The sequence below is a fragment of the Guyanagaster necrorhizus genome (assembly GCF_019112545.1).
Source record: "Guyanagaster necrorhizus MCA 3950 unplaced genomic scaffold BT62scaffold_25, whole genome shotgun sequence".
Lineage (NCBI taxonomy): Eukaryota > Fungi > Basidiomycota > Agaricomycetes > Agaricales > Physalacriaceae > Guyanagaster > Guyanagaster necrorhizus.
The window spans coordinates 47,841-67,054 of NW_025064904.1; the positions used below are offsets into that span (position 1 = coordinate 47,841).

At 46.4% G+C, this 19,214-nt stretch overlaps 11 protein-coding genes across 11 annotated transcripts; 3 read left to right on the plus strand and 8 right to left on the minus strand.

The window, feature by feature from the left end:
- Positions 1–2,789: 2,789 nt before the first annotated feature.
- On the minus strand, positions 2,790–3,335 carry BT62DRAFT_904215 (cytidine deaminase-like protein; the record flags this gene model as incomplete). Its single annotated transcript, XM_043183553.1, has 3 exons — positions 2,790–2,918; positions 2,976–3,154; positions 3,206–3,335. 3 exons carry the CDS (start codon positions 3,333–3,335, stop codon positions 2,790–2,792), a joined length of 438 nt encoding a protein of 145 aa, XP_043036451.1.
- Positions 3,336–3,664: 329 nt separating this feature from the next.
- BT62DRAFT_972659 (NCA2-domain-containing protein) lies at positions 3,665–5,990 on the plus strand (the record flags this gene model as incomplete). Its single annotated transcript, XM_043189078.1, has 6 exons — positions 3,665–4,131; positions 4,243–5,090; positions 5,140–5,343; positions 5,395–5,446; positions 5,495–5,642; positions 5,696–5,990. The coding sequence occupies exons 1-6, from the start codon at positions 3,690–3,692 to the stop codon at positions 5,988–5,990; spliced, it is 1,989 nt and encodes a 662-aa protein (XP_043036452.1). The 5' UTR covers positions 3,665–3,689.
- Positions 5,835–7,298, minus strand: BT62DRAFT_341235 (uncharacterized protein). The gene is made up of 2 exons (XM_043180565.1): positions 6,406–7,298; positions 5,835–6,352 (listed from the first exon to the last, which is right to left on the minus strand). Exons 1-2 carry the CDS (start codon positions 7,172–7,174, stop codon positions 6,000–6,002), a joined length of 1,122 nt encoding a protein of 373 aa, XP_043036453.1. The 5' UTR covers positions 7,175–7,298; the 3' UTR covers positions 5,835–5,999.
- Positions 7,299–8,822, minus strand: BT62DRAFT_341341 (uncharacterized protein). The gene is made up of 12 exons (XM_043180566.1): positions 8,749–8,822; positions 8,575–8,699; positions 8,453–8,518; positions 8,289–8,396; positions 8,164–8,230; positions 8,089–8,107; positions 8,003–8,040; positions 7,804–7,956; positions 7,707–7,747; positions 7,566–7,647; positions 7,461–7,517; positions 7,299–7,401 (listed from the first exon to the last, which is right to left on the minus strand). The coding sequence occupies exons 2-12, from the start codon at positions 8,650–8,652 to the stop codon at positions 7,379–7,381; spliced, it is 732 nt and encodes a 243-aa protein (XP_043036454.1). The 5' UTR covers positions 8,653–8,699; positions 8,749–8,822; the 3' UTR covers positions 7,299–7,378.
- Positions 8,823–9,164: 342 nt separating this feature from the next.
- On the minus strand, positions 9,165–10,563 carry BT62DRAFT_982159 (uncharacterized protein; the record flags this gene model as incomplete). The annotated part of the gene is made up of 11 exons (XM_043189656.1): positions 9,165–9,182; positions 9,241–9,298; positions 9,349–9,511; positions 9,562–9,621; positions 9,671–9,749; positions 9,801–9,841; positions 9,897–10,081; positions 10,133–10,186; positions 10,268–10,335; positions 10,389–10,454; positions 10,501–10,563. 11 exons carry the CDS (start codon positions 10,561–10,563, stop codon positions 9,165–9,167), a joined length of 855 nt encoding a protein of 284 aa, XP_043036455.1.
- Positions 10,564–11,068: 505 nt separating this feature from the next.
- Positions 11,069–11,803, minus strand: BT62DRAFT_904407 (uncharacterized protein; the record flags this gene model as incomplete). Its single annotated transcript, XM_043183564.1, has 4 exons — positions 11,069–11,335; positions 11,383–11,510; positions 11,563–11,690; positions 11,745–11,803. 4 exons carry the CDS (start codon positions 11,801–11,803, stop codon positions 11,069–11,071), a joined length of 582 nt encoding a protein of 193 aa, XP_043036456.1.
- Positions 11,804–11,838: 35 nt separating this feature from the next.
- BT62DRAFT_935279 (exosome complex exonuclease RRP40) lies at positions 11,839–12,901 on the plus strand. Its single transcript, XM_043186904.1, has 5 exons — positions 11,839–12,043; positions 12,096–12,245; positions 12,293–12,444; positions 12,495–12,708; positions 12,760–12,901. Exons 1-4 carry the CDS (start codon positions 11,849–11,851, stop codon positions 12,703–12,705), a joined length of 708 nt encoding a protein of 235 aa, XP_043036457.1. The 5' UTR covers positions 11,839–11,848; the 3' UTR covers positions 12,706–12,708; positions 12,760–12,901.
- Positions 12,772–13,463, minus strand: BT62DRAFT_1078698 (NuA4-domain-containing protein). Its single transcript, XM_043179416.1, has 3 exons — positions 13,334–13,463; positions 13,100–13,285; positions 12,772–13,052 (listed from the first exon to the last, which is right to left on the minus strand). Exons 1-3 carry the CDS (start codon positions 13,439–13,441, stop codon positions 12,783–12,785), a joined length of 564 nt encoding a protein of 187 aa, XP_043036458.1. The 5' UTR covers positions 13,442–13,463; the 3' UTR covers positions 12,772–12,782.
- Positions 13,464–13,482: 19 nt separating this feature from the next.
- BT62DRAFT_935282 (26S proteasome subunit P45) lies at positions 13,483–15,369 on the plus strand. The gene is made up of 5 exons (XM_043186905.1): positions 13,483–13,761; positions 13,813–13,938; positions 13,986–14,678; positions 14,727–15,024; positions 15,077–15,369. The coding sequence occupies exons 1-5, from the start codon at positions 13,543–13,545 to the stop codon at positions 15,115–15,117; spliced, it is 1,377 nt and encodes a 458-aa protein (XP_043036459.1). The 5' UTR covers positions 13,483–13,542; the 3' UTR covers positions 15,118–15,369.
- On the minus strand, positions 15,360–15,979 carry BT62DRAFT_935283 (NAD-P-binding protein). The gene is made up of 4 exons (XM_043186906.1): positions 15,853–15,979; positions 15,753–15,803; positions 15,603–15,698; positions 15,360–15,547 (listed from the first exon to the last, which is right to left on the minus strand). The coding sequence occupies exons 1-4, from the start codon at positions 15,952–15,954 to the stop codon at positions 15,368–15,370; spliced, it is 429 nt and encodes a 142-aa protein (XP_043036460.1). The 5' UTR covers positions 15,955–15,979; the 3' UTR covers positions 15,360–15,367.
- Positions 15,980–16,347: 368 nt separating this feature from the next.
- BT62DRAFT_904022 (PALP-domain-containing protein) lies at positions 16,348–18,516 on the minus strand (the record flags this gene model as incomplete). The annotated part of the gene is made up of 14 exons (XM_043183544.1): positions 16,348–16,429; positions 16,539–16,580; positions 16,635–16,787; positions 16,840–16,902; positions 16,958–17,040; positions 17,091–17,185; positions 17,246–17,339; positions 17,395–17,574; positions 17,668–17,786; positions 17,836–17,849; positions 17,899–18,010; positions 18,063–18,108; positions 18,158–18,228; positions 18,279–18,516. The coding sequence occupies 14 exons, from the start codon at positions 18,514–18,516 to the stop codon at positions 16,348–16,350; spliced, it is 1,392 nt and encodes a 463-aa protein (XP_043036461.1).
- Positions 18,517–19,214: the final 698 nt, after the last annotated feature.

Here is a 19,214-nt window from a genome sequence, read left to right on the forward strand (position 1 = left end):
CAAGTCATAACTAATAATAATACTATCTATTGTGTGTTATCAAGTCCTTTGTACTCATTGTCCTTAAGTATCATTACTATACATAAAAGGTTGATTGTGCATTATTGGGCAATGCTGTTGCATTGAAAGACAATGACAGACTCAGCCAGTTATGATGACTAAGCCTTGTCTCATGGTCTTAAGTGCTTGTCTTTAGCACTCTGACTAAGCATAAATAGGGGTTAATCAAGGAATAAAGTGAAAAAATCATAACATAAAGAGTAAGATGTCTTGAAAATTATTGGATAGTGTGGTGGACTGTGACTCAGATGCATTGTCAGGCATTATACCAGTGTGTTTCCAGCAGTTTGCTATTATTTCACTGTTAACATTTGCCCAAGCATTATGAGCAATAGTCATAGCTTCAAGGAGATCAAGCTTGAAGATCTCAGACTCTCTAAAATCATCAGAATCAAGTGCATGAATACACATAGTATTCTGATAATGTGTCTTGAAGCAGTGGATAATACCAGCATCTAGCAGCTGAATATATGGAGTCATATTGGGCTTAAAGAACTCCAGCTTTGTGTTATAGGGTGTATAAGTGATGAAATGCTCTCAAAAGTTGTCCAAGGTCAGCAGAACCTGTCATATCTCCTTTTTCATCTTTAAATCAAACATCTTCACCCACTCTGTAAATATTTTGCTCATTATTCAGGCCTTCTTGTTATTTCAATAATAGAATCCCATTGCTGTTGGACTCTTTTTTTTGAAACACTGTGGTTGCTTTGACTTTTCAATGAAAATAACTGGTATCTGCTCACTTCCATCTGCATTCACAGCAAAACACATGGTGATGCAGAACTTGTCCTGTTTCTGTCCACTCATAGGACCAGATGCCAAGGTATGATCTGGAATGGCAAAGATGATAAGATCAGATTTATCAATATTCTATCTGTCCTGCATCACATATTTCACCATAATGCTGTGAAGGCACACACATTCTTTTTCCACTGCCACCATATCCACTGAGCCTGCTTCTCCATGCCATCAAACCTCCTGAATCTTCCATGCCTTGCAGAATGACCTCAACCATCTCTCTTCTTTCAAACACTGATCCTCTGGAATATTCATCAGATTTTCAATCTGATTTTGCTTCTCTATCAGCATTGCACCAGTCACAGTCTCATCTCAGAGCTGCATATTCTGATACCAAGATGCAACAGCATGCTCCACATCAGGTCAGGTGACAATGTGAGACTTTTTGGATGATAGTGCATTAGAGTTCTCATTTGCATGCTGTTTGATTTTTATATGAGATGCCAGTTTCCATGAAAGAGTTGGTTGGGTAAAGAGCAGTGCATCTTCCTTTCAGTTTGCAAAATATACCACAATGTCAGCATGTTGATGGGAAGGATGGTTATCAACATGTTTGAATACTATGAGCCAGTCTCCTGTTGTGAGGTGTGGGTGGGAGATCTGCTTTGGAGGCTGAGCTGATGATGTGTACATTAGGACTTTCTCCTTCTGTTTTGTATGCTCATATGGATTTCCAGGTTTAGCATGTGGTTTTCATGTTGGTTCAGGAGGCATGTTTATAGAGATATAGGCTGCACCATTTTACAATAATTTTTTTTGTGTTTGTTATAGTCTATACAAACAAATTATGTTCTTTATTGTTCTAATATATGCACAATGTTGTATCGGCTTACTACAATTTTGGATCTGACAATGCATATTCCTAACTAAAACCATATGCATTATGCAATATACATTTCTAGTCTATTTCCCTGCTCCCCAACTGTGTTCCAGCCCAATCCATATGCAAAGTCAGAATTATGCATTTTGACATCATGCATTGTGAGATAGTCAACTGTACCACTGATCACATATATCACTTACCATGTAACCATATGGCACGGAGAGACTCATGTTCTGTCATCTTGAACACACTCGTTCTGTCTAACTTGGGATAATTTGTGAGGTCAGAAGTGTCCAAGTGCCAGGATTTTGGAAGTTGCACCGCTATTACTTTGCCATCATCTGAAATTAATGCAGCCACAGCTTCAGCGTGGTCGCAGAGAACTCCGATAATACAATTACATGTTGATGCACTTGGAATGCCATCCCTTTCATGCGTGATTACGGACCTTTTCGATGGCCAATTGAATGCCCTTCAATTCTCAAATCACGCTCGCCGTTGCGATCTCGAACGTGGCAATTGTCGTTCGGAGCCTGAGCCGTATCGTGTAGAGACATAAAGAAGCGTCTGATAAGTTGGCCGGCCGCCTAAGCCGCGGAACAGTTCCTTCCGATCCAACGATGGAAGAGGGCATGGGCCAAGCGCATCATCCTCTCGTATACAATAACTGAGTACTTCTGTGTGGGATTCGCTCACTCCCCCGCTGTTCCTCGATTAAAGATAGTGTCCAATTCTTTGCCTCAGAAAAAAACAGAGCCACCTTTAGATCGAGACGTCGTTGGGTTTAAACTACCCCAGCAATGCAGAGGGTTCAAGCATTTTCTGCACGTGTGCAGTCTATGAACACGACACATCCGGGGAATGCCAGTGTAGCTGAAGGTGATGAGTGTATTCATCTGAACAGCAATGAATATTCTCTGGAGATTCTACGCTTCAGTGGGCTCTCCGATATCTTCATTCCACTTCCAAGAAGTGGTCAGCAACGGGAAAACAATAAGTCAATGATAAACCCTACAATATCTGGATGTCGCTGAATAAACTGCTGCATCATCTCCCTAGGTTCCTCCAGCGCTGTTGAATGAAATAACTTCCAGGTCGAACGGCCAGTTTAAACATACGTGCCAAGGTTGATAACTTCAACTCCCCGTTCTTTGAGAAAAGACTCCGGACCTGTAAATGTCGTGTTCTCACCAATGACGACTCGTGGAATGCCAAATAGAAGGCATGCGCCGGAGCACTATGATAAACTGATAATTCGTTTCCGGTAAAACCATGAAGGACTGGAGATACCAACCATCGGACATGGCGATAGAGTAGTGTACATTGTACACTTTGAGTAGACACTTGGTGGCAGGCGCCCAGCAGTGTTCAAACAGTCTGTTTCACCGTGTTTGATCGCACTATTCTCCTGTACCCTTCTGTTACGCCCTACAGCAATGATCTCTCCGGTGTCATCCATCAGGACAGCTCCAACTAGAAGGGATTCAGTATGAGTCATGTCGAGGAAGAACTTTGAAATCGCACTGGGAATACCGCCCTCCATAAAACCAATCCTAGCTTGTTCAATGGCGTGTTGCATACCCTTCAGATCGCGCTCTGACGGTGATTCAGTTGCAGCAGTTTTCTGTTCAACATTTCCGCCGGAGAGAACCATAATTGTCACAGAAAATCCAAGGTCCCCAGACGAAGGTGAAGAAAGAGATGCCAAACAGATGAAGATCACGACCAGCTTCTACATCGTGATTAGCGGAGAAGGATAAGAACTCGTAGCCGACGGCATTAAATAACCGGCAGTAACTTAAAAAAATGGAGGTTCTACAGACAGAATTATTGTGGTTCCACAAATTTGGTTGGTTAAATAACGCAAGGTAGTAGTACTACTGCTAGTACACTAAGTATAGGGACAGGGCAGAAGTATAGTGGTGGTCAAAATCACGCTGCGATTGCGTGACCGCGATAGCTCAAGCTTTTGCTCCTTTTGCTGCTACCACCACCTCATGCAGGCAGCATGAATCCGTCCGTCTTTATCCAGCACTACACCGCACCTCTCAATCAAGACATCCATATATTAGGCGCGTTAAATAATGTTCCCAGCCGAGACTTCGTCGCCACTGCTTTTCAGGACACAGCGTGGAAGCAAAAGCTACGACGTCTACTGGCCTCCCTCGAAAATCCTGTCGCTGTATCGCGTAAGGTACTCAAAGATGCCATAGAATTTTCCATTCAATTGCAAGAGACAATTCAGATCTCGGGTCTTCCTCCCAGTGCAGGAGACAAGGACCGGGAGCAACAAGCCTTGCAGCGCGCTGTCGCTAACAAAGTAGCGGTTGCCCTGTATGCCAATGCTATGGACGTATTTCTTTCGGAATCCATCGAGCTAGAAGATGAAGCTGAATGGTGGGAGGATGTCGAACGTTCTTGGGTGAATGTGTTTTGGTATCTCCTTCAAAGTATGTGCGTCTTCTCTCCTCGACTCAGACCTGTTATCTATCCGATATTACATGTTCAAAATTTTATGCAGCTACAACAATAATAGCATTCTGATTATCTTCAACTTCCAGCTTTTCCCGTCCGATGCATCAATGTCTGGAAGGTCGTTTTGAATGCGGTTCAACGCGAACATCGCTCAGCATTCACTTTCGCTGCTCTTAGTCAACCCCTACGGTCTCCCTTTCAGCCGTCTATCCTCTTAGCTTCTCTCTTTCCCCACACTACGTCTCAAGCACTCTCTTCGCTCTTCTTGCCATTGACACCCCCGTCAGTCGGTTGTCTCCATACTCTCAGGAGTGCCGTCATGCGATGCCTCCATTCATTATGGAGGTTCACTATCATGCCGTTGGAGTTAACCAGGACTGAATGTCACCTCAAGAAACGCGAACTACGTAACATGAGGGATGAAAGGGCCACAATTCTGGGGAACCTTGGCACCTTGAGACAGTCACTTGCCGATTCATTCCAAAGTCTCCATGACGAAGACGAATATCTGGTTCCCGAGCTTTCCATATTTGCAGGAGTTCTAAAAGGCGTGATCCAAGGGAAGGCGCCGGACAAGTTTGAGAGCAGAGCCTCGGGGCTCTCAGATTTCCGTGACATCCAAAATGATATTCTCCCTTCATGCATAACTGCCTATGCAACTACCCTCGAAGAACGACAGCTTCGTAGACCATCTCAATTCGTACTGCTATGGCCGAAATTTCTCCTGGTGCCGCCTTTAGTGGCATACACCATCAGTTCTCTATATGCTTCTCGAGCCAGTTTAGCACAGATGGCATTGGATGCACATGAGACTGTCAAAAGCTTCATTCTGCGATGGCTAGTAGAGCCTTGCATGGACATCATTCATACTGTTCGTGCTCGCGGCGAAGACGGGGTCATTGTCCAAAAGGAAGGCGTAACGGCTGACCTTGAGGTATGTCATGAACCCCTTCATCATCATTTCCACTCAGAATATTCTCCAGTCATTGGAACGGATGACCGTATCGCTTGCTAAGGAGCACCTTCATTACGGCTCTGACGAATTAGCAGAGCTCTCCAAGCAAGTCAAACTTGGAGACATCACGCCCGTCCTCAAGTTGTATGAAAACGACATCCGCAGCCCTCTCAAATCTGTGATAACAGGAAATCTCCTTCGGACGTTATTCATTCAAGTCCAGAAGGCTAAGGTTTACAGCGCTTTTGTTTCCCCATGGTTATTCCATTAACCCGTATTTCAGGTTGACATTGATCAAGCTCTATTCGGAATTGACAAACTATTAAAGTCCCAAGGTCTGTAGATTAATTATAAATGACACTGATCCTGATAGAAGTGTGCAGAACTGACATTCGCCTTCGTCGGTGTGGCACCTGCCTTTGGAATCGTCTATCTTCTCGGTGGCTACCTCAGCAGGGTCTGGACTGGTGGTCGAGGGCAAGGCCGATATGGCGGTAAACATAAACGCACCAGCGTTTGGTTCGTAATGCGGTATGTGTGTCCTAATGAAGCTTGGCATGTCCCGCTCATAATACCAACTGTAGTCGTATAGAACGTCTTTTGACTTCTGGACCGCAACATGCTACCTACGGCCAACGTATCTCTCCCCTTACAGCCGGACTGCTTCTAGTGTCCGTCGCCTATCTCCGCGCATACGGAGAAAAGTATCTTCCTTCTCGTTCCCGACTCCGTGAAGGATTTTTGGAAGATGTAGAAGATCTGTCGAATCCTAATCTTGATAGACATGAGAAAAGAATGGTGATTGAAAGAATGTGGAGGAGTTGGGGTTATACCCTTGGATGGGGCAGACTCGAGGGCAGTGAGAAGCTGATGATGTGAACGAGATGTTCATAACTCGAATTCTATACGAGCACCTCGGTCGACCAGTCTGGGGACCTGAGTCTTCATGAAAGCTGCAGCACTTTGCCACAGTGACGAGTCCATGAAGAAACGAAATTTGACTACTCGTATGGAGGGAAGTTGGGATAAGATATGGTCGACTTGAGACCAATGAACTTTTTGCAGAACGTCCACGGTATGTGCTGTTATTGCGAAACGAACACATTCCAAGTTTTCGGACTTTATTTGGGATAGTAGGTCTGATAGCCATGGGAGGCCATCAATGGCAGACATCCTATTTATGTCCACAGAACGCAAGTGGGTATTAGCAGCAAGTTTGAAACACTCTGCCGCAAAGGCTTCTGGTCCAGAAATCATTATTTTTCGGCTAAAAACGTAGAATGATCATGCTAACCTGGATGGGTATCATCAATTTCTGGCTCACACAGTGATATGTGCTCGAGCGAAGGGCCAAGCATGTGTGCAAATCTGCCTATGCTTTCCATGCTCATATCATACAGGGACGTAAAAGTTGCAGAGCGGATCTTTATATCGTGTTCCGTAAGCCAGTCTAGCAGAAAGGGAACGTACATCTGCTGTACGTTCAACGTGGAGAGCTGTGGAGGAGGGACAATCATGGGATTCGTCACCACGTGTCTAGGATCTTCAATGAAGCGTAGACGGCCGATGTCGAGGGAGGTCATCTTTGGGAAAGAAGCTATGAGTTCCAATGCCTCCATAGGTCTGGTGAATCGCGCGAAAAGTAAGGAAAAGGAGGTAACGTTAAGGAAACCGTTGAGCAATGCTTCCCATGATGGTGGGTTGAACGTGTCTGGAACAATCCAGTCAATCGTGAGATGCGTAACATTGAGAAGACATCGAGACAGTGTCGGAAGCGCCTGGCTGAGCCAATGACGCTCGTGAGGGTCCCGACCACGAAATTCATGAAGATTGAGCTTGTTAACGTATAATCCAATGTCTGCTGCGTCTAGGCAGAGGCATTTCAGGAACTTCGTTGCCCCCGTTGGCGATTGAAGATAAACTTCGTTGTAAATGTAATGACGGCTAATGGGCACCCAAGAGCGGCATACTAGGCAGCAGGCGCAAAACGCTCTGCGGTTATATGTGTTGAGGGAACCAATTATCCGTTCCCAAATTTCGATGGGAAGTGTCGATAGTGGCATTTGTCGCAATATCACGCTGTATGTCGTCGAAAGCAGAGAAAGGTGCAACTCGGAAAACTAACTCCGGGTCCGGACCGGAATCATGCATGATAAACTGAATGCACTGCCACTCAGAGCATGAATGTGGAAACTATGTTTTTTGTACAAAGTACAAATCGGTCGTAGGCAATTTTCAAAGCTTGAGCTACCATAGGTACATTGAGATCAACAAGCGAAGACATCCGGGCCTTGTATGATGGACATTGTCAGCAATGATAAATAAGATTTCAAGTCGAGGATCTCATACCTGGGGGTGTATAACTGCTGACACCAAAAATGGATGTGACAATACCCGGAGATGTGCCTAGAATGAAGGTTAAGCACTGGTACTGCTACTTCACATCTGGCTTACTGGTGTATGCGCCAGGGAAGCTAACTGTCGCAGGGCTAATAAACGCAGTGGCGCCAGAGATGGAAAGTTGTGCGCAGCTCATCTAAGCCAAATACTTGTCAGTATAGATAACACAGATATTGTTAATGATTGTATCCTCACGAAAAATTGAGCACCAGGGTAAGACGTGGCAGATGAGAGATCTATCGTTCGAGTACAACTCAGAAACGGTCGACGTGATTCAAATCGTGGTACTTACTAATGGATTCCGCTCTGAGCAGGTAGTTGCCGGATGCCAAACAGGTTGGAATTGCGAACGATGCGTTTCCCCCGTTAAGGAATAGATGGTCCGAGCCCCATTGGTGTGTCACAGAATCGTAACCATCTTCCCATATTTTGAACCATTCGAGACCTGGTATGCGTGAGCAATGCCTCAGAACCTACGATGATCTTCTTGCCTGTAACGTTAGATTGCGTTGCGTCAGGGATGCTCGCGCTATATACCTCTTAAATTATTTTGTCAATCCAGAAGATCTGGGCTTACAGATAAGCTAAGACTGGTCCTATAATAAATAACAGATGAGCGACAGAATTATCCAAGATGATTCTCAAGTTTGACCTTTGTTTGTAGGATCAAGTGGATCGGACGGGTCGGGTCCCACATACCCTGCGCTCGTGTGATGGAACTACATCGAAGGTCGTCTTGAAAACCCGACAGATATTAGGGTCTATCATGATACATACTTGTGCAGTGACTGTGTCTCCAGCCACGACACTGATAATGGCGTCAGAAACTGGTTGTATGAAGTTCGTGTTGCATATCAAGTCGTCGCTTTCGATGTCAGTGATAGGCTAAGGGTGTGTCCACGTCAACAGCGACCGCTACGTAGCGCTGGGAGAATACATACGGCATTAGATGAAGGGACCCGAACGCCTACAGCGTGCCCTTGATCGACACCGTTGACAGAAACGGCCTACAGAACAAAAAATAAGGGTCTGCGCCAAAGTCTCAGCACAACATTCAACTCACCGAAAAAACGGTCCTGGCGTCCGCGAGTAACGCAGCAGCAGTGACAAAGATGAAGAGTGCGTTCTTTGCTTGAATCATACTTCAATGCGTTCAACAACCTATCGGACTCGCAACTTTATATTATTCTGTTCGTTCAATAAGATGGAGCCAGCGCATACACAGCCTAGTGCGTACCTTGGGAATCTAAAAGTAGCATCTTGACTTGCCAGCGATGCCCCAGGAAGACGTATGACCAGCGAGGATTCAGCGAAACGACGTGGCTGATCAGTAGAGAGTTCAATGACGGAGAAATGCCTTCATCTCCATCTCTTCAAAGCGACATCATTCCCAAGACTGTATCACCGTTCGTCTGTGAATCGATGTCCTCGGTCAGGGACATGAAAATGACGACATGTTAATCGGACAGAGGTTCAGACTTAAAACGAACGTCGTACAATGGTGCCTCAGGCTTAGAATAGCACGATCACCGAAAATCAATCGTAACTTGCTTGGCAGGGGAGTGGTGTCAAAATCAATCATGGTATTCCAAACAAATATCCATTTCAAATAGTAAGTATGCATATGGTTTGCAGTAGAAAGCGGGACTGAGTTTATAGGCACTGGCTGTACTAGAATCACGATTTTGTCAGCATGCATGATGGTAAATTTTCAGGACGCGAAACATACGTAGTCGTTGAGGTTCTGGCACGTAAACGGCGAAGCACAAATGGTTGGTCCCGTGTATCTACACGCTCTGTTAGAATTTACTATAATAATCTTGAACCAGACACCGACGATGAACCACCACACTGCCCGTATTGTGCAACAGTAGCTCCCGAGGTTGGGGTAGCAATAACAGCGGATGTTGTAGAGGCGGCTTCGCCGGTGGCAGACGAAGCAGGAGCCGATGAAGGCACCGGAGTGTTACTGCTACCGCTGCAGCTGAACACGGAAGGCCCTGGATAAAGGGGTGTTCATGCGTTGATTTCAGGCTTAGGGCTTTCATACCTGGAATAGTATAGTTGGACAACGGCTCGTAGATGTTGATTTTTATGCCGGGATCGGTACCTAATGTGGCGATGAGAGAGAGGTAAATAGTGCAGAACAGATGTGTTACCCTTGTAAGCGCCAGGGAAGGACACTGTTGCTGGTGACGCACTACCACCTCCCGTGATTTGCAGTTGCGCACATTCCATCTAGAAACTAGGATTGGTATCCTAATAAAAAAATTCAAATGATGCACTCACGTAAAATTGAGCGCCAGGATAACTTGACGCGGCATGTAGAGCTACGGTCGAAGGAAGTAAATATTTCAAAATTTTGGGCATGGGCAAAACGTTTACCAATGAGTTCTACCCGCAACAAGTATTGCCCAGCAGCAACGCAACTTGGGATAGTGAAACTGACCTTGCCCTTGTTGGCTATAAGTGTATCCACGGCCCATACACCGTTGGAATAGCCGTCTTCATAGATCTTGTACCATTGCAGACCCGTCACCGTGCTCTGAGTGGCATTGGGGACCTGAGCTCTGAAAATCAATCAATGAAAATAGTTACAGACGAACGAACGAAAAACTGACAAATAAGCTAAGATAGGACCTTTGTGAGAAGGATCGACCGGGTCCGCTGGGTCACTAGGGTCAGCCCCAGCCAAGGTGTGGTGTCATTCGGCGGTGACCTGAGAGCCCGCCGCAACAGGGATAACAGTCATTGACATTGGTTGGTGGTATGGATTTATACCACCGTTGCAGATGATGTCGTTCGAAGTGACATCCGTAATAGGCTTGGGTGAATTTTATAAGTACGCGCAAATAGCAGACCATTAATCAGACGTACACCATCGTAATCAGGAACACGAATACCGGTTTCGTGTCCTTGGTCCACGCCATTGACGTAGAGCTCCTATGAAGACATCAGCAGAGAAACAAATAGCAGGACAATAGCATACTTGGAAGATAGTATGTGCCGAAACAATTGCAGCATAGAATAGAAGAGTGAGGTACGTAAACATGGTGGACAATAAAAAGGCCTTGAGAAATCTTGCGCGCATTAAGGCTCTGTTTTATATGTATATACAATGGAGTGATAGCAAAAGTCAATTCGTAGACGGGTATACCCTGAAAAATAGTGAAGGTTATTCATCGGAACACCAATGCCGGGGAGCCAGTGAATAGGAAGGGGATTGGAGGATTGGGTGAACTCCGGAGATGAAATACATAGACCAGTCCGGCGCATGGACCTCGCTATCACGCATGTTCGTCGGGATGTCTTTGAGATCAAGGTCTAATCGTTCCGAAAATGATGGTCCTGGATCAGATATCGAGGGAATGAAGGGGTAACTGAGGTGATTTGTGGTATTTGAAAGCACAAAGGCGATATCCAGATGCGGGTTGCTCTGACCAACCTCCCATTGCTTTCTGTCATCATGGTCAGGACCCGTTTTGTGCAAGTACAATTCACGGAGAAATCAACTCAACTCGCCCGTGTTTTATCCTCCGGTCTCAACATCTCGCCCTTCAGTCATCCCTCCACACAACTTGGCCATTTGCCCAGCGGTCACCCCATATGACCCGTTTATGATATACCTTACGCAAATCCTTGAACTCCTTGACAAAGTCTTCGATGTCTCTGCCGTTTGGCGTGCCCGTCCCTGACGATGCACCAGAAGTAAGCGGCATCGGCTTCTGCTGCTGGACAAAAGCAGAGGCAAGAGATTCTGAGGCATCGTCTTGGGCCGTCGTAGCATGTCGTAGTCGCATAAGCAAGAATTGAGGTGTGAAGCGCTAGTCTCCTGTCAGTATCACTGCTGATGCAGGCGCAACGAACGAACCTGGTAGACGTCCTTTTGCTCCTTCTCCAGCTCTTTCCACCTGGCCTCAAGAGCCTTGGATTCGTCAAATGCCTCTTTGGTTTCTGATCGCAAGGCATATAGACTATCTTGTAACGCCAGATTGTTCTCTGATGATACAAGTGAGATATATAGTAGTAATTATAGGGGATGCCTACATACTAGCAATTGCTTCGTTTGCCATGCCAAGCTCAGCCTGAGCTTGAAACATTGCCTTGACTCGAGGAAGTGAGTGGAATACAGCCTGAAAATATGTATGGTCGGTGAGCAAATCTTCCAAGTCTTCGCGACTGCGAAAGACAACATTAGCTAGCTGGCCAGCAATACACGGTTGACTTCCGTACGATAGATGAGCGAGCTCGGGAAAATCACGCAGCAGCTGTGTAGAGAGGTCAGAGGACATGGCGGGACGGGATCAAGGTAATTTCCTTCTTTGTACTCGACGACCATGTCCATTGTCGTCCCCGGAGAGCACGTCCCCGCTCAACACGTCAATCTCAAGCTAGGTCCTGGTCTCATTCAGCTGTCCCAAGGATCTACATCCAGTGCGACGCCAAAGAGCAGTATAATTTCGACGCGCGCGGGCTCGCTTTACCATTCCGCTAACGGCAGCAAATGGTGGGTAGAGAGTAATGCCCGACGAGTAGGCTCTTTCATATATACACACAATATGGGTGTTGATACTATATTTTTAGTATGTTCCTGCCCCCCAGGAATCTGTCATTGGCATCGTGACACAAAAGGCCGGTGAAGGTTTTCGCGTCGACATCGGTTCAGCACATCCAGCGTCTCTGGACGGACTGGCATTCGAAGGAGCGTCAAAAAGAAATCGTCCCAACCTAAAGGTGCGTTTGATGACTGCTTTTGCATGTATGATATATTATTTTCATAGATTGGCAGCTTGGTTTATGCAAGAGTTTCGCTGGCCCACAAGGATATGGAACCTGAGCTAGAATGCTTTGACGCTCAAACACGAAAGGCTGAAGGATTCGGAGAGCTGAAAAGTGGTTTCATGGTACGTTGCAGTTTGGGCATGTGTCGAAAGTAAGGATTTACAACTCTTTTCACGGTCGCTACACTAATTAACCTCCCAGACTCCTTGATCCTAATCATTTCTTGCTACCCCTCCTGGGCGCCAAGGTATCACTTGAGGTCGCGGTCGGTATGAATGGTCGAGTATGGATCAATTCAAAGGAGACGAGACATACGATCGCGATAAGTCGATGTATTGAAGCCGCTGATCCTGACGGCAAAGGCATGGAGGAGGGTGAGATTAAGAAATTTCTGGGAACGTTGGACGCATGAAATGTATGTAGGCTGTTCCCTGTCTCCGTGGTCAAGATTAAGGCATTTTACTAGTGCCATAACGTACTTGTTTACAACTAATCATCCGCCATCCTTGGTCGCTTCCTAGGACGACCGGTCGATGTGGCTACTGACACGGAGTCGTCATCGCTCACAGTCCCTGCGCTTCTGTTACGATTCTGGGCCCGCTTCTTCCTCGAATACTCGCGGTCCCGTATCAGTTTATTCGCATGTGCTTGAGACGTTTGTGTTTGCGTAGCAGGTGGCACAGTAACTGTGGTGACTCCTCCTGCAGACAGTTTGCCAGGATCTTCACTCTCCGAAACTTCCCCCAAAAGATCCAATGACTAGATCAATGAATACCGAGCAATAGCAGAATGGACATCATACATACTTTCTGTATTGTCAGACTACTGTTAGAAAACACACGATCTTGGTCAGCGACTTCGTATCTCTTTCGGCCCGTGGTCTGGTTCTTAAGGAAATTGTCGAAACCATGAATGATGTTGCCACCGTGTTGAGCGATAGTCTCGGTGAGATATTGACCTTCTAACTTGTATATGTGAGACTCTATCTGTGCCTATGAGAAGGGGTAAGAAAGTGAAGAACTGAGGTGCTGAGCGCGCACCAAATTTTTGTCCGACTCCCGCTTCTTGGGAAGGGCCAATGCCAGCTCTCTCTTGAGGGTTTCATACCGCGTCTTGTCGTCAATTTCAGCAGCGGGCTGAGTGGCCATCGTGCCCAAGGAAGGGGCAATGTTTGGTCGTGCTTGGCTGACCTGTACGCGTCACTGTCGCGTTCGCAGACCATTCTGCCTTCCGACTTCTCTCCATCGTCATGTCGTCTGCTGCACCCCCACCAGATCCCCCGTCTAATGCCAACCCAGAGAAGCAGCCAGAGGACTCTATCTCCCCTGCGCAAGGTGAGGAAGTAGCCATGGACACGACGCCCGACCAACCGCCGGAGGAAAATTGGGAGGACATTCCCCAAGATATCATGTCACTCAGCACAGACGAAATTCTGACCAGAATACGCTTAATAGATAATGATATCAAGGTGCGTTATCGGATTTCTCTATGTGAACTGACTTCCTCATTCATCTCACAGGTTATGCGCTCAGAGACTTTACGATTACAGCATGAACAGAGCGTAATGAAGGAGAAGATTCGTGACAACGGGGAGAAGATCAAACAGAACAAGGTCCTGCCATATCTCGTTGGCAACGTTGTCGAGGTGAATAACATCTCTTATGAGCCTTGTCGTGACCTGACGTTCGTTAGATTCTTGACGTCGATCCTGAGGGCGAAGAGGATGGTGCTAACCAGGACCTCGACTCCATGCGAAAAGGAAAATGTGCTGTCATCAAAACCTCTACCCGCCAAACCGTCTTCCTTCCATTGATAGGCCTTGTTCCCCCGGAGAAACTCAAACCAGGCGACCTCGTTGGTGTCAACAAAGACTCATACCTTGTCCTCGACACGCTTCCTGCAGAATTCGATTCTAGAGTGAAAGCTATGGAAGTTGATGAGCGGCCAACGGAGAGGTATACAGATATCGGTGGCCTGGAGAAACAGATTGAGGAGCTTATGGAGGCCATCGTGTTGCCTATGGAACACAGTGAGAAATTCAAAACTATCGGCATCCGTCCTCCAAAGGGCTGTCTGATGTATGGTCCCCCTGGTACTGGGAAGACCCTCCTTGCACGAGCATGCGCTGCTCAGACACAGGCATGTTACCTCAAGCTAGCTGGGCCTTCACTGGTGCAGATGTTCATCGGTGACGGCGCCAAGCTGGTACGGGACGCATTTGCTCTTGCCAAGCAGAAGGCGCCAGCTATCATTTTCATTGATGAGTTGGATGCCATTGGTACGAAACGATTCGACTCGGAGAAAAGTGGTGATCGTGAGGTGCAGAGGACGATGCTTGAGTTGCTCAACCAACTCGATGGTTTCAGTAGTGATGAACGAATCAAAGTAGGTATTTCTTGTCGTGTCTTTGCTCTCTATTTATCGTCCTGTCAGGTCATAGCTGCAACAAACCGAATCGATATCCTTGATCCCGCCCTTCTTCGTTCCGGTCGTCTAGATCGTAAGATCGAATTCCCTCTACCGAACGAATCTGCCCGTGCTCGTATTCTGGAGATCCATTCACGGAAGATGACGGTATCCCCTGAAGTCAACTTCGACGAGTTAGCCAGGAGTACGGATGAATTCAATGCTGCGCAACTGAAGGCGGTCTGTGTTGAAGCAGGAATGATCGCATTGAGGGAAGGTGCTTCTAAGCTAGGGCACGAGCATTTCTTGAGTGGTATAGCGGAAGGTATGTTTTCTATGTCACATGTGTCATTTCCCCTCTGACCGTTTTCTGATAGTACAAAGCAAGAAGAAGAACGACCTCATGTACTTTGCATAGTTTAATGTCATTCGTGTTGGCTTTCACATACTCCCTTTCTGGCCGAGATGTTCCTGTCCTGAATTTTGTAGGCTTCTCCTGTCCTATGGGTACTCTTGAGACGATTCGCTTTAACCTCTCAGCACGCCTTATAAATCGGGCCGCTCTTTTCTGATCCGGTAGACTAGCATCAAATTGTCGCCCTACAACATATGGCAATAACCCCATATATTATTAACTATATACAGATTATTAATGTAATGCGGCGCCTTCAAAGTTGGCTGCGTATGCCATCACCCTGTACAAGGATACAAGGACCGCCGTAAATTACGCGATCCGCTAACCCGTTCTTGTTGATGTATTCGACAACTGCAGCATCTTCAGCTCCTGGTTGCAACCATAGGGCAGGCACGGAGAGCTCCTTGGCTTCCTTCAATATTCCAAGGGTGATCTATAAGCCGGACTTTGGCTAAGCTGAAACGGCTGAGATGAGTTTTACGACTTACCTTAGGGTTGGTGATGACACTGATGGACGTCTTGTCGGGTACGGGGAGATCGCTGATCTTCTGGACTGTAGCAATCCCTTCCAGTTCTAACTCTTTCTTTATACATAGGAAGAGTAAGAACGCTATTGAACGCGAGGAGGGAGGACGAACCGGGTGCACAGGCTTAACATCCAAATCTCGAGCTTGGTACCATTTCAAAACCTTGCGCAACATTAACATGGATCAAAGAGTTTCTTCGTGCATGGCCTACCTTCGTACCGAACTTCGTCTGATCCTTAGAGGCGCCGACGACAGCGAAAGAAGGCGAAGAGAGGAAGACCTTTTGGATAGCGCGGACAGACTCTGAAGACATGATTTTATGGAATAGCATATGGTGGCTGCTCGTATTTATATGGTTGCGTGGTACCCGTCTAGGATCAATGATGTGGGTACAGTAGACAGATGGTTGACTAGGATTCCGTGCAAGGATCTGTAAGGCTCTGTAAGACGATCACGTTGACAGTTGCAAGAGCAGACGTCATCCTTGCCGAATCTGGCGATACTCTCGGGCATCCGGAGCTTCACTTCCCCGACTCTTTCTGAAATAGATAAAGGGCTTCAACTTGATGTCCGTATTACTCGCTGCAATGTGCCATGAGAGGGATTAATTCATCCGTAATTGTAGGACAGTTCAGAACACAAACAAGCAGTTAGTAGATTTCGACGACGACGGCTGATAAGCCAATCATATATACTGCAGTTATGACTATGCAGGCGGCTGCAGAAGCAGGCCCTCCACGATGCTCATATCAGCCGATATGCCAGCTTTGGCAAGGTATTCATCATTCCTGGGTCGTATCAGTAGCTAATCCCGGTAGTATCGAATGAAGACGCGGCTTACCAGAACTATGATCACAACATATCGTAGCTTGGTGAGACGCTATAGAAACTACGAACGCCAAACTCACCTTTGAGTAATGACGATTACCCGAATCACATCTGATGATGTTTCTGACTTGAGAATCAAATTAAATAACAACATGGAAAACGCACAAGACTGTAACAATTGTTTGGCCTTCTTTCCACCCCATCTTCTTTGCAAGTTTGATGCATGCAACAAGATTGCAAGCACTACTAGAACCGAGGAAGAGACCATCGTTTTGGACGAGATACCGAGACATGCTGACGGCTTCAGCATCCGTTATTCTACGGTTGTGTTAAGAGTGGTTCGAAGATTGTTCACGGCTATGGACCTTACCGGAAAGCATCATCGATGATAGGCAGTGCTAGTTCGATGTTTTTTGTCAACCGATTGATACCACTGAAAACTTGTGAATCGACGGGAAGCATGGGATCATCCATTAAAGCCAACTTACATTCCTTCGACGACAGTGTCCACTTGATGCCGTCTTTTTGTTCCTTCACTTTCTCTCGAGTCAAACATGACATCGTGCTTGACCTGTGAAAGTTATCAGTATGAACGTGTCCTGTTCCAAGCTTATCTATGACCTTGTTATACAAGCCACTGCCTTCTGGGTCTGTCAGAGCCACGACGACATCTTCGTTCATGGACTTGACATATCGACCTATACCAGCAATGGTACCTCCCGTTCCTACTTAACACATCAGCTATCTATCACGATGCTTGAGGTGCAAACACTGACCTGCGCCACTCACAAACGCATTCAGGCGGCCATTAGTTTGTCTCCATATTTCTGGACCCGTGCCCTCAAAGTGCGCATTGAAATTGCTTAGGTTCTGGAGGGAACCCGGTGTCAGTCTCTCGATGTGCTTAAGAGCAACCAAGATATACTTCAAATTGGTCGGCAAAATAACCTCGTGGCTTCAGAACAAATTGTTCGTGTTTGAGTGGGTCGGTATCATCGTCGTCACCTGTCAAGACCACGACAGTGGATGAAGAAGACGATACCAAATGTGGGCGAGAGCAGGGTTCTTCCTTTCCAAATTCCAGAGCCCGTTGACGGGCAATGTTCTAACGTCTGTCTAACACAGATCGGAAGACAAAAAATATTGGACACTTACCACGTACTGGGAGATATTAGAGTACGAGAAGTCACGTATGAACATAAATACCTACCTGTTTTTTATCGACGATACTCGCCGGACGTACTCTTTGTACCTCTGCACCAAGTGAAAGCAAAGCTTGTACTTTTTCTTGGGCAACATCATCAGGCATTATGATAGCTGATTTAGTGGTCACTTGAGAGTAAATGGACCAGATGAATACACGCACTAGCATCATATCCTCTGTGAAACATTAGAATGGACGTTGTAAGTGCAGCATAGTACTGCTCACCTAGCACGAGCAATGGTAGCAATAGATATTCCAGTAGATCCAACTGTTCCTTCAAATATCCTTGAGCCAGTATGTGGATGTATCAATCCTTCCCGCTCTGCATCGTCAATCACTTGGAAATGATGTCAATTTCCGGGAGGCCATAGGTATATGGTGTAAAGTACTTCTTAGGGCGACACGATCCTTGACACTTCCGCCAGGATTGAGGAACTTTTCTACGTTAGACGCAGTGAGAAAAATACAGGGAAAAAGCACCAACTTCTGCCTTTGCTAATATCTCGATGCCCAACGCGTTGCTCAGCGAGTTGATTCTAACCAACGGTGTATTTCCTATCCATAGTATCAGTACTGGTCGGTATTGTCAGATAAGAAGTAAATACCAATTAAACCTGTGACTCCCTTGAGCACCTCATCACTTCTCAACTCGATGGGACGGGGTTCAAACTGTGCGGCAATGCGCTCTTGTTTTCGTCTCTGAAAAAACAAGGCAATGGAAGTTGATACCAAGGAGAGAGAAAAGCCTAGAAAAATGCCATATATGACATGTCGAATCATTGGGCGCGACGGTATTTTGAACCATGAAGGAAGTAGAGTGAGGATCCACTGCTGCAGATCCATGTTCAAGGGTCGCATACGGTGGCAGTGCAAAAACACATGTCGAGCTCTGGGCTCGGTATCCACCACTTTGGATCCCTACTTTACAAGCGGTTATACAGCCAACTTTTGTCGTGGACGACTTTGGCCTTTCAAACATGACAAAGTGAAACATATGGTGAAAGCCAAATTATATCCTATATCAGATCATATGCTCCACAGGCGAAGACTTTAGAGCGGAATAGCTCACGGTCAGCCCGTTGGCTGCCCAATTCTTCGATTCAATCTGTGCCTGTGCACTCCCAATGTCGTCTCTGACGTTCACCCAATGCACATTTCCCCCCCCCCGCAGGCAGACGTTTTTTCCACGGCTCCTGTGTTTGTGCCTAGATCCTACACAAAGGGCTAGTGCCGCTGAGTTGCTTGCTCCCGTGTCCGTGGTTCGATGGGACTCGGTAGAGGTGAACCGACCGCAACGAGAAAGGATTCGACCAACCGAGCGTTCTTTCTTCTCCAAAGTTCCGATGATCATCGGACTCGGAAAGTTCGAGTAGGGGAAGGACTTGTTCGGTGGTGTGAAACCACGATAAAGAAGTGTTATTATGATCACAAGATACAATTATTAACTTTTATATTCGGCATCAGCCATCATACAAGCTCGCTGTCTTTTTAAAAACAATTATCGTAGTATAGTCTATGTATGGAACTGCCAGATGTCCATA

Bases quoted from the DNA above. Each gene is read 5' to 3' on its own strand.
- BT62DRAFT_341235 (XM_043180565.1), bottom strand. From the start codon at position 7,174: ATGCCACTATCGACACTTCCCATCGAAATTTGGGAACGGATAATTGGT. The intron at 6,353-6,405 runs GTTAGCATGATC...TTTCTGGACCAG, and splicing joins AATTGATGATACCCATCCAG to AAGCCTTTGCGGCAGAGTGT.
- BT62DRAFT_341341 (XM_043180566.1), bottom strand. From the start codon at position 8,652: ATGATTCAAGCAAAGAACGCACTCTTCATCTTTGTCACTGCTGCTGCG. The intron at 7,957-8,002 runs GCAAGAAGATCA...CACGCATACCAG, and splicing joins AACGCAATCTAACGTTACAG to GTCTCGAATGGTTCAAAATA. The intron at 7,402-7,460 runs GTATGAGATCCT...CCATCATACAAG, and splicing joins CAGCAGTTATACACCCCCAG to GCCCGGATGTCTTCGCTTGT.
- BT62DRAFT_935279 (XM_043186904.1), top strand. From the start codon at position 11,849: ATGTCCATTGTCGTCCCCGGAGAGCACGTCCCCGCTCAACACGTCAAT. The intron at 12,044-12,095 runs GTAGGCTCTTTC...CTATATTTTTAG, and splicing joins TAGAGAGTAATGCCCGACGA to TATGTTCCTGCCCCCCAGGA. The intron at 12,246-12,292 runs GTGCGTTTGATG...TTATTTTCATAG, and splicing joins GAAATCGTCCCAACCTAAAG to ATTGGCAGCTTGGTTTATGC.
- BT62DRAFT_1078698 (XM_043179416.1), bottom strand. From the start codon at position 13,441: ATGGCCACTCAGCCCGCTGCTGAAATTGACGACAAGACGCGGTATGAA. The intron at 13,286-13,333 runs GTGCGCGCTCAG...CCCTTCTCATAG, and splicing joins GGGAGTCGGACAAAAATTTG to GCACAGATAGAGTCTCACAT. The intron at 13,053-13,099 runs GTATGTATGATG...TCATTGATCTAG, and splicing joins GTAGTCTGACAATACAGAAA to TCATTGGATCTTTTGGGGGA.
- BT62DRAFT_935282 (XM_043186905.1), top strand. From the start codon at position 13,543: ATGTCGTCTGCTGCACCCCCACCAGATCCCCCGTCTAATGCCAACCCA. The intron at 13,762-13,812 runs GTGCGTTATCGG...TTCATCTCACAG, and splicing joins TAATAGATAATGATATCAAG to GTTATGCGCTCAGAGACTTT. The intron at 15,025-15,076 runs GTATGTTTTCTA...GTTTTCTGATAG, and splicing joins CTTGAGTGGTATAGCGGAAG to TACAAAGCAAGAAGAAGAAC.
- BT62DRAFT_935283 (XM_043186906.1), bottom strand. From the start codon at position 15,954: ATGTCTTCAGAGTCTGTCCGCGCTATCCAAAAGGTCTTCCTCTCTTCG. The intron at 15,699-15,752 runs GTTCGTCCTCCC...CTATGTATAAAG, and splicing joins ATGTTAAGCCTGTGCACCCG to AAAGAGTTAGAACTGGAAGG. The intron at 15,548-15,602 runs GTAAGTCGTAAA...TCCGGCTTATAG, and splicing joins GTGTCATCACCAACCCTAAG to ATCACCCTTGGAATATTGAA.